General features: G+C 36.1%; 1 protein-coding gene across 3 annotated transcripts; it reads right to left on the reverse strand.

Annotated features, from left to right (window-relative positions):
* Positions 1 to 3,725: 3,725 nt before the first annotated feature.
* On the reverse strand, positions 3,726 to 9,050 carry LOC130985757 (uncharacterized GPI-anchored protein At1g61900). 3 transcript variants are annotated; one of them, XM_057908874.1, is made up of 7 exons: positions 8,525 to 9,050; positions 7,218 to 7,397; positions 6,525 to 7,130; positions 5,215 to 5,475; positions 4,503 to 4,649; positions 4,345 to 4,389; positions 3,726 to 4,111 (listed from the first exon to the last, which is right to left on the reverse strand). In XM_057908874.1, exons 1-4 carry the CDS (start codon positions 8,586 to 8,588, stop codon positions 5,225 to 5,227), a joined length of 1,101 nt encoding a protein of 366 aa, XP_057764857.1. In that variant the 5' UTR covers positions 8,589 to 9,050; the 3' UTR covers positions 3,726 to 4,111; positions 4,345 to 4,389; positions 4,503 to 4,649; positions 5,215 to 5,224. The 3 variants fall into 3 exon arrangements, with proteins under 3 accessions (XP_057764857.1, XP_057764856.1, XP_057764858.1); XM_057908873.1 differs by having other exon boundaries at positions 4,503 to 4,646; positions 5,088 to 5,475; XM_057908875.1 differs by having other exon boundaries at positions 7,841 to 8,949.
* Positions 9,051 to 9,856: the final 806 nt, after the last annotated feature.

Below are 9,856 nucleotides of genomic sequence, written 5' to 3' on the forward strand. Positions count from 1 at the left end.
ATCTACCAAACATCATTCCCCGGCTAGTAATCTGGCATCACCCAATGAAACGTGGCTGGACTTTAGCATTATGGACTAAACTATAGTCGGCTATAAAACACGCCCTTAATGTACTCAGTGGGTTGAGTCATTTAAAAATATTTTGAAAGCTAGTATATTATAAAAAGAAATAATTCGTGCTTTGAACAATATAAACACATAACGGTTTTAAAACAAGTAATTCCATGCATGCTTAAAATTCGAGTACTCTATTTTTGCTGGCTCATCGATTGAGTGCTATCTACAATTAGTTGACATCGGAAAAAATGAATTTCCCGAGACAATAGGTATTGGTGTACGTACACAATTTTGATTGGCAGAACCAATAATATTCTAGTAGAAACATTTAACCAATAGAGAGCAAAACATTTTAAGCACGAACCATCAAATTTAATTTTTCATAAAATTGAGCTTATTAGCTCAACACATACATTTCAGAAATAGAATCTCACCTGATTTACAAACAATTTAATCAATTGAACTGGTTTGGTTAGAAACCTAAATCTCCGCTTTTTTGTGACCTACAAGATAAGTTCTCAACCTAAACCCGTAGCCCTATGAACCAATCTTAATCTTTTTATAACTTGTCATCATTTCTAACTAAATTCACAACATATGAATTTTCAAAAATTCATAATAAATCTTGAAAATCATCTATCAAGCTAATATTCTTTCACGGTAGATTAACATAATGCGTCAAACACTTTCAATTGAAATAAAACAGAGGTCCAATTAAAGATATTAAATCATAGGCCCAATTTAAAGATTATAGAAAGGTGATTTTATACATAGCCCCTATTTTTTTTCATTGTAGCCTCTTATTTTAAAAAATAATAAAAATATTAATGAATTTACTGTTTTACCCTTATAACCCCACGATTTAAAACAATAATATGTTAGTTACTTCATTTGTAGCCCCAAAAATGCAGAATGAAACAACTAATCCGTTGACTACTTCATCACTATAGCAATTTCAAGAATTTTAGTAGTTTGTGTGGTGTCAATTGCTCTCCAACTAATATTTTCTTCATCATCTTATCTTGGTTTTCTTGAAAACCTGATTTCTCTTCCTTTTACCTGCTCCATCTAAAGACAAATTGCAGGGCCTAAATGATGATTATGATATTATAATAGTAAAATTCTCTTGTATCCGTAGAATGGCTGATGATGCAGCTGGAAATACCTCTTTGTCAACGAAAATGGAGTTGTGATTACAGTAACGAGGGATGGGAGCATGAAGAAGAGAGGGCTATAAACAAAGAAAGGATAAATTTGACATCTTGGTCGATTAGGTTTGGAATCTACTCCCTCTGTCCTAACGAAGTTGAGTCATATTTCTTTTGGGACCGTCCCAACGAAGTTATTCCTTTTTTAGCAAAAATTAGACAATTTAAAGCTTTAATTAACAAAACTAACTACATCTTTTATTTTTTATTAATCAACCCAATTAATCAACTTTCTCTCACCCCATCTCACTAACTCATTACGCACACACACAATCGCCCCACCCATCCCAAATCGTCGGCGCCTCTTCGGACACTAACACCGGAACCTCTCTCCCTCTGACCTCTGACGTCAACACTTTTCTCCCCTTTTTATTCTTCTCCGATAAGATAGATCAATAGGGGCTCTCACCGCCGCCTCTGAAATTTCCGATGAGGCTAAACGGCGTCGGCCCCCTCTCTCTCTCGCCTCTCAACTCTGTTTCCGTCAAACAACGGAACACACGTACCTCACACCGCCCACGCCGCCTCCTTCCTTGACGACGACGACAGAGGGAGTATATTTTACAACCAAACTTAAATAAATAAACAATAACTCCTTAAATCTCGTACCCAAAACAAACGCCTCAACTTTGGCGGGACGGAGGGAGTATATTTTAATTATTTGTTTAGCTAAGGATATTATAGAGATAAAAATTGGGGCTACGTATAAAAATACCCTTATAGAAAAGCTAAATCATTATGTTCAGCCTATGTAGCCCAAACTACTTTTTCCTTTTAATCAAGCCCAAGAATTTAATTAAAGGCCAAGCAATTGAGTGTTGTGCAACTGCAAGGGCTTTATGTCGCCCCGTCCAACCCATTTTAAATAATTCCCGGAATTCATTACAGACAAAGAGGATTCTCAATATTGGGCCTATGATGAAAGGGGCAGATATGCGAACAAGGATATTTGTGTGCGACGAAGATAATCAAAATTCTTCCGACTACCCAGCCGGGGCTTGGAGGGCAACTCAGAATCTCATTGGAAATCTCTTTCGACACCATATTCCGTGCAATGGTATCTGTTTTCGACACAACATTGCCTTCTTTGGTGTCCCAACATATTATTCGGCCATTTAAACACCTACAGTTGGATGATCTTTGTTGTGTTGTGGAAGAGGCTCTGGGGGTCCAAGGCTTAGAATTTTGGGTCTTCTTGCTTTGCTTTGTTGGAAATATCTTTGCTCCATTAAACATAGTGATTGTGAGGAACAGAGGCGAGTACGGGAGAGATGATTCTTGCCGAGTACCAGAAATCCCGTGAGAAGGTGTTGATCGAGCTACAGGCCCTACCGAAGAAGGGGGAAAGACACTGGTTTCCGCTGCCGCGACGTGGATGTGGCTTACCGTGATGGAGGACAGGATGTGGCTATACACATGCTTCATGATTCCCATCATGGCTCGGATTCTCTATGTGACCATCTTTGGGAGGTGTTTAATCATGCCCGAACAACCGTGGTGCTTGAGTTCTATCACGCTCCACGTGATGCTAACAGAGCCGCGCATGCGCTGGCTCATTTCCCTTTTTCCGTTTCTGATGTAATAACCTGGAAGTCGGAGTTTCCTTCTTGGCTTACAAATATTGCCATTTCGAACTTGTCTTAATTTTAACTATATTTTTCCTTCAAAAAAAATATTGGATTCTGATGTCAAGTTCTCAAAAATATGATTGGTAATTTTCTAATATGATTGTGAAAATATATGTAACAGGAAATGGGTTGTTGAAGAAAAATGTAAAAGAAATCCGTTCTATTTGAAAGAAATGCACTCATACCGTAATTCTAAGGTTGAGATTCGATTCAAAATTGAACTGAACTGACCATCTACATAATAATCGAAATTGAAGCCCCTTTTTATAATCGAAATCGAATCGATCGTAGCATAGTATAAACAAAGCGAAATCGATATTGGTTTGAAAATCGATCAAAATCAAACCGATAAAAATTGATCGGTTTTCAAACCAAACCGACTAAACACGCACACACTGATTCTCAATCTCTTATCCAAAATATAAACAAGAACACATAAATTTTTATTTTTATTATAATTTTGTTAGAGGTAAGATAGTCTATTTATAGAAAAGTGATTATAATTAGTAGTTTATATTATATTTATTTTCATAACAATCATTAATATTTTGTTAATAAAATAGTTATTTAGAGGCATTAACAAGTGAATGCTGAAGTTGAAGAAGCTTCAAGTGTTGTTAAAATGGAAAAGGAATGTTCAAATATTTAGAATAGTAATCCCCTTGAGTTCCAGTATAAAATGCTAAAAACAAACGTAAAGGATGATACCTTGTGAGTTGCGGAAACAAGAATAGCAAGGCAACAAATAAGTCGAGTTGTAAATATTGTCATTCTACACATTGCATAACTATTGTGAATGAAAAACGAATAAATCAACGAATGAGGCAACACGTAAGGCAACAAAATTCATTCCAAACTAATATACACGGTAGGCATTGCAATCAACAAGAACTTGGTCATCCTTTTGAAGCTTCTTTACAAATAGAATTTATTAGACTAGCACACAAGATATATAAATGGTAACTGTAAGAAATTTAAACCTCTGAGTCAATTTTCGACTGAGGGTCGTCCGAACATAGCTGGAGGTGCACTTCCTTGGCTTCAGTTTGAGCATTTTCGCTTTGACACCATTGATTCAGCTTGAGCAGATCAAATGTGTAGAGAGTTAGCTTCTCATCTATTAAGGCACAACTTGTTCTAGTAGGCTCTACATCAGAATCAAGAGGCCAACGGAGGCCATCAAGGACAGTATATAGTTCGAGCCCGTTTGCTGAAAATCTGATACAAGAAAACTTTTCGTGTAAGCAACAGCACTACGGAAAAACTAACATCAAAAGTGAATAATTTTTTTTAAGTTTTTACCCTCTTGTCTTGTCATGAAACTATTGATTTACCAAGTTTTACGAGGATGATGATCATTATAGTATGCGGCATGAAACTTTTAAGAATGGCAAAAGGCAGTATAAAAAATATTAAGTAGAATAATCGTATGGTGTACAGAATGGACTTACTACTTTGTCCAGAAGCCACTGCAGGAAGGGCAGGAATTTTGATGGCTGCACGAAAAAAGTTATGCTTGTGAGTAGTTCAGAGGAGAAATATCCTTCAAGAATCTCAGAAAATTAGCACAATATTCATACTAAGTTTCTAAGTCGATTAGCAAACATACTTTTGTTGCACGATGAAGCAGGCAACTGTGTGGTTGCAGGCCAAGGAGCTGGAATGTTATCATTCAAATCACAGACGAAGCTGACCCCTGCAGATTGGTCAAATATGACATCTGATGGCAAGCTGGGAAGAAGGCATCCGGATTCTACTCAAAATCAAAATGAGATCAAGTGAGATTATAATCAATTAAAAATTGTAAAAATATGAAAAGCACAAGAACAAGTTTACTATAATCGGATTCTAGTTCATTTACAACTATTTGTTTTATCCAATAGAAATTAAAATCAGCTTGCCAATTAAGAAGGTAGATGCCATGAATGGAGAAAAATGGCTTGCACCGTGTCAGGTGTTGTATATCTGAATTTGATATAGAACTAAAAAAACAAAGAAAATAATCTTTTTTAAACTTCTCAGCTCCGAGTGCGACAAGCTTATAAAGCATCTGTTCTAAATAGATAGTCAGGGTTTCATGTGCACTTTGTAGCGCGCATAAATTCTATTAAAAAAAAGGTGTTGAAAAGTGCAAATAAACCTATGAAGTTGGTTATAGTGATCACAAATAGTGAAAGCAAAGGTTAGAAAATACCTTGAATACCAACTGCAGTCGTAATGTGATCAATGCCCAATCAGACCAGCATGACAGAACAACAAAAATTTCAGCATTAGCAGCAGCCCTTTCTGCATTTAAGTTGTAATGACATGTGAGTAGCCACGGAGACCAAACTAACCTTGGAGGGAGAAGTCTTTGAGGCTAATATGACACTGGCTGTAGACATTCTTGGTAATGTTTGCTTTCCGTAATCTTACTCCAAGTGAGGCAGCACAATTTAAAGCTTGCAAGTTTGTGACAAAGCTCTGCCTTTGCAGGTGAGAGACGTAGCTCTCAACTGAACTGCAACAAGCTGTCTGATTGCTTTTTACAGCACCACACCCTTCTATCACATGGCTCATGTTCGGAAAATTCAGAGGACATACTGCAATAACAATGTAAGAGGAGAGGAGAAGTTAAAATTTAATTAATATATCTAGGAAATTCTACTAAAACATTTAATGAATTAATCAAAATGTGGGGCAAAAGAAGTAGTGTAGAACAGCTTGTCCACTGCCTAGACTAAGTACAAGGAAAGTAAAGGCTCCAGTAACTCAAGTCGACAATGAATAGACATTCTGCTGAAATGTAAATCTAATCTAAGAGAGTAAAGTTTCTAAAGAAGTTGAAGATACTCAAATTTTCCTACATTCAAGAAATGCCATAATCTTTTTCAGTTGCATGTCTTAGTAACTTGACCAAGAAAATGAGATATGCGATGCGGAACATGTAAATGAGCGGGAACTTTTTCAGAAGAACAATTTAAAATAAATAAGTTTAACCAACCTTATGAAAATTCCTTTTAAGGGCATAAAGAGTAAAGGAAGAATCCAAGCTTTTACAGGATAATGGTTATCACTTTAATTATGCATAGACTGAACAAAAGATATATTGGGAGGTACTGAGAGTCTAAAAAGAACTAGTGGATGTAAAGAATTACAGAGAAATCATAATCATAGAAGTTTGTCTTTCTTTCTTTTGGGGATTAGAAACAATGGGGGGATTATTATTTCAATAATCTGTTTCCAACATTAATTTAGGCATGTATAAAGTGTGTTAGAAAATATATCAAAAGCAACATAATGTTGATATAAATACAGAGCCAACATTTGGAGTAAATTTTTACAAATAGATTATACTCCCTCTGTCTCAAAAGAGTGTGCTCACTTTCCTTTTTCGTCTGTCCCACAAGAATATGCACAATCCATTTTTGGACATGACCCCACCATTAACCCCTTATTTTTTATCCTCACATTCAACACTTATTTATAACTTTACCAATATGGTCCAGCATTATTTCTCCTCTCCATTCACAAAAGTGGACCCCTTTCTCCACTCACAACATACTCACTTAATATTTATTAAAACCCATGCCAAACAAACTAAGTATACTCTTTTAGGAACGAGGGAGTATCATACAATGATCAAATTTACCTTTGTTAATTCTGCAATTAGATAGTCCTCGAAGAACATCCTTTGCACGAGAAGGCTCGAGTTTACTTCCAAGCCACCGTAGTACAATACTTTTGCAGTCATTAATCCTAGTTGTATGATCAGACAGCACATGAGAACCATCTAGGCTTAGAAGACTGTAAGCTTTTTGGGCAAGCTTCCTAGCAGCATCAAGAATAGCATTCTGACAAACTTGCTCACAGCATTCATTCACAGAATCAATCTTTCCACATGCAGCTAGAAGGTTAGATGTTTCTACAGTGCTCTCAAACTCAGAAACATCACTAACTGGGCAAGAACCTCCAGTAAGATTTGATGAATGAATGGAGCATATCTTAGATAAACTATCATTGGCTCCCTGACCCACCAAAATCTGTTGAAAATCTGAAAGGCAATGTGCAGCAAGTGTTCCATTTAAAGCTAGTGTATTGGTATATTTACTAGATTGGCCAATGAGAATCACCAATGTAGCCTCCACTTGAGGACAGCACACTACGTTAGCCAAAACTGGTGCAAATGCAGCCATACAATCGGTTGATGTCACCATCATCATGTTTGATAGTGCCGTAAAGTTCAGCACACAAAATCCTGTACAGATTCAAATTTAAATTAGTACAAATGTGAATGACATGAAGATTAATGTCTATTTTTTAGAATATAGTGAGAGAGACAAACCAGATAATTTTGGGATTGTGCTATTTGTGAATGGTGTTAATGGAGATGGAGCCAGAAGAGGAAGAAATGGCTGAGGAGCAGAAGTTGGGGAAGTTTCAGGTAAAAGTAAATCTGCCCTTCTTTCTTGCAGAGCAGAACTTTTGGAATAATCCAAAAAGTTGCCAGATGATTCACATATACCTGTATAAGCAGCAAGTGACCGGTATAAAGGATTGAAACTTTAGAATATTTAAGAAACCAGACTGAAATGTATAGATCATGCATATCATTATAAGTACATACTGTTCAAGTGGTTAATCATGTTTTCACTTAATCTGAATCAAGTTACTTTCTTCCCTAAAATGTCTGAATACTTGCACAAGAAAATGCAATATACTGTTAATGAAGATCATAATTGCAGAAATTATTAATCACAGATAAGCTATATTTTACTGCTTCATCAGACTGTATAAAGGTAGATTGCTGAAAATTTTCAAAAATCTTGACATAGTTGACTTGAATCTAATATCTCCTTAATTAAACAATTATACAGAAATGACCAACATTTACCTACAGAAACAGAGATGACTAGACTACTGTCCAAAATAGAGACTCGTGAGAACTGCAGTAGACTTGACAATCACCTTTCAAGCAAAATCTTTTGAATGTATTCATTAGCTTAGCTTGAATTGTCGAACATGAATTGAGTTTCTATTTCTCCGGAATTCCCCAATGGAGGTCACTGGTAATCTTTTCCTCGTGATGAATACAGAAGTGGGGAAGCCATAAGAAAAACTTATGACTATTATCTAATTCTTGATTAACATATTAAATGCCATAATTAGTCGTGAGACTAAAGAGGGACCATATCATGAGAATGTTCGTAATCACGCGTAAAAAGAGAAAAAAACACGGAATCCCCAATTATAAAGCCTAATAGTTTTCCTTGAAAAAAATTCCAGTGGCATTCTCAAACACGAAACAGCCACACGTGAGGAGGATTCTTTTTTTTTTTTTTTGAAGTATTACAATATTGAAGGAGCTGAGCAGCATTCCAGTAAACTTCAGCAGAGTTCAATGATTGAGATACCCAATGTAGGAATCCATAACACAAAGACAAAAGCACTAATTAACTTGCCCCAAAAACTCAATTTTGCAAACACATATCTCCTCAAACCGCATTCAGATACAAACCAACCCAACTACTTTCTTGGAAACCCAAAAGTTTGACAAGATTAAGGAAAGGCATCAAACTTAACAGATCATTCAACAAACGAGACAAAAACAAAGACCTAAAAATAGTTTTTGAAGTTAAAAAAAATGCTCACACAGAAGAGGCAGAAGCAGAATTGAAGCACAAATGTGCAAACTTCGAAGCGGCGGTCCCCACATTACGGGCTTCCGTTGAGCTCCAACCAAAATGAGAAAATAAAAGAAAGTGGGAATGTATGAGCAGGAAGAAGAGTTGGAGAGAAGAAACAATATTTTAGGGAGGGGGAGGCGAATAAAGAGAGGAGAAGAGGGTTGGGGCAGCCATGAATGAGGTGCTTAAGTGAGTGGGGACAAAGGGCAGCAATCAACAACAATAGCTGTACATAAATTGTGAAGAGGGTGAGGCCCCACAAGCGAAGCAAATAGACATAGTAGTTGAAAATAAGCGTGATTTCCTTGGCGAGGAAAAACTCCGGTAATTACATATACAGCATATGCTGTGCAGCTACAACCACCCAAAGGGGGTGAGAGCATGATGCATTAAAGTCCCATGGAGCTGCCCCTCTCTCTCTTAATTTGCACGCTTTGATGGATCACATGCGCGGCACGTGACAACCGTATCTCTCGCTTCTTTTATGACTTTCTCTAATTTCTAAATTGTCTTCTTTTGTTTTAAGAAACCAGCCTGGAAAATACGTCTCATTATTATACACATCAAAATTTCACTCTTTGTGTTCACTTTACAAACTGATTTTCTTTAGACTATGTGATACTCCCTTCGTCCTACAAAGCATCACTAAGGTTTTTTTTTTTGGTTTGTTCCCTTAAATTTGATCAATTTTTTTTATTTACATTTTTACTTTTACACCTACCACATTTAACACATAAAATACCAATTTTTAAAAATTTGTGCCAAAAAAAAATAATCATGATTCATAGGACGGAGAGAGTTAGTTTTTTTTAAATTACAATTTTTTTATTCACCTCTCACATATAATAATAATAATAATAATAATAATAATAATAATAATAATAATAATAATAATAATAATAATATAAGTTTAAAGACAGAAGCTTCTATGCGCTCGTCTTATTATTTGCGAATCGAATCAGTTGAAATCTTATCCAAATTCAACTTAATCTTAACACAAATTTTGACTCATGATCCATTGGAATTGGGTTGTTTGAGTCGGGTCGAACTCGAATCCAGGTGGAGTTCAAGTGATGCAGTGAGTCCGCCAAAACCCACAGGATGGCAGCCCAAATTCATATATATCCCTGATCGCACACTGTCCTATTTTTTAAGTATATTCGTTGATGTATTCATTTCATCGCTTTTGATCACATCGTTAAAATGAAATCGCACCGTCGATCATAAAGCTTGAACGACGAAGATTCTCCCAGAATCTCCAATATCCCTCGATTTAATTCCCCTTCCTTTCTCTCTC

Source organism: Salvia miltiorrhiza, chromosome 5 (assembly GCF_028751815.1).
Source record: "Salvia miltiorrhiza cultivar Shanhuang (shh) chromosome 5, IMPLAD_Smil_shh, whole genome shotgun sequence".
Lineage (NCBI taxonomy): Eukaryota > Viridiplantae > Streptophyta > Magnoliopsida > Lamiales > Lamiaceae > Salvia > Salvia miltiorrhiza.

Coding starts and splice junctions, on each gene's coding strand:
- LOC130985757 (XM_057908874.1), bottom strand. CDS start 8,588: ATGTGGGGACCGCCGCTTCGAAGTTTGCACATTTGTGCTTCAATTCTG. Junction 7,131..7,217: donor CACAATCCCAAAATTATCTG/GTTTGTCTCTCT, acceptor GAATCTGTACAG/GATTTTGTGTGCTGAACTTT. Junction 5,476..6,524: donor TAATTGCAGAATTAACAAAG/GTAAATTTGATC, acceptor TTGTTATTGCAG/TATGTCCTCTGAATTTTCCG.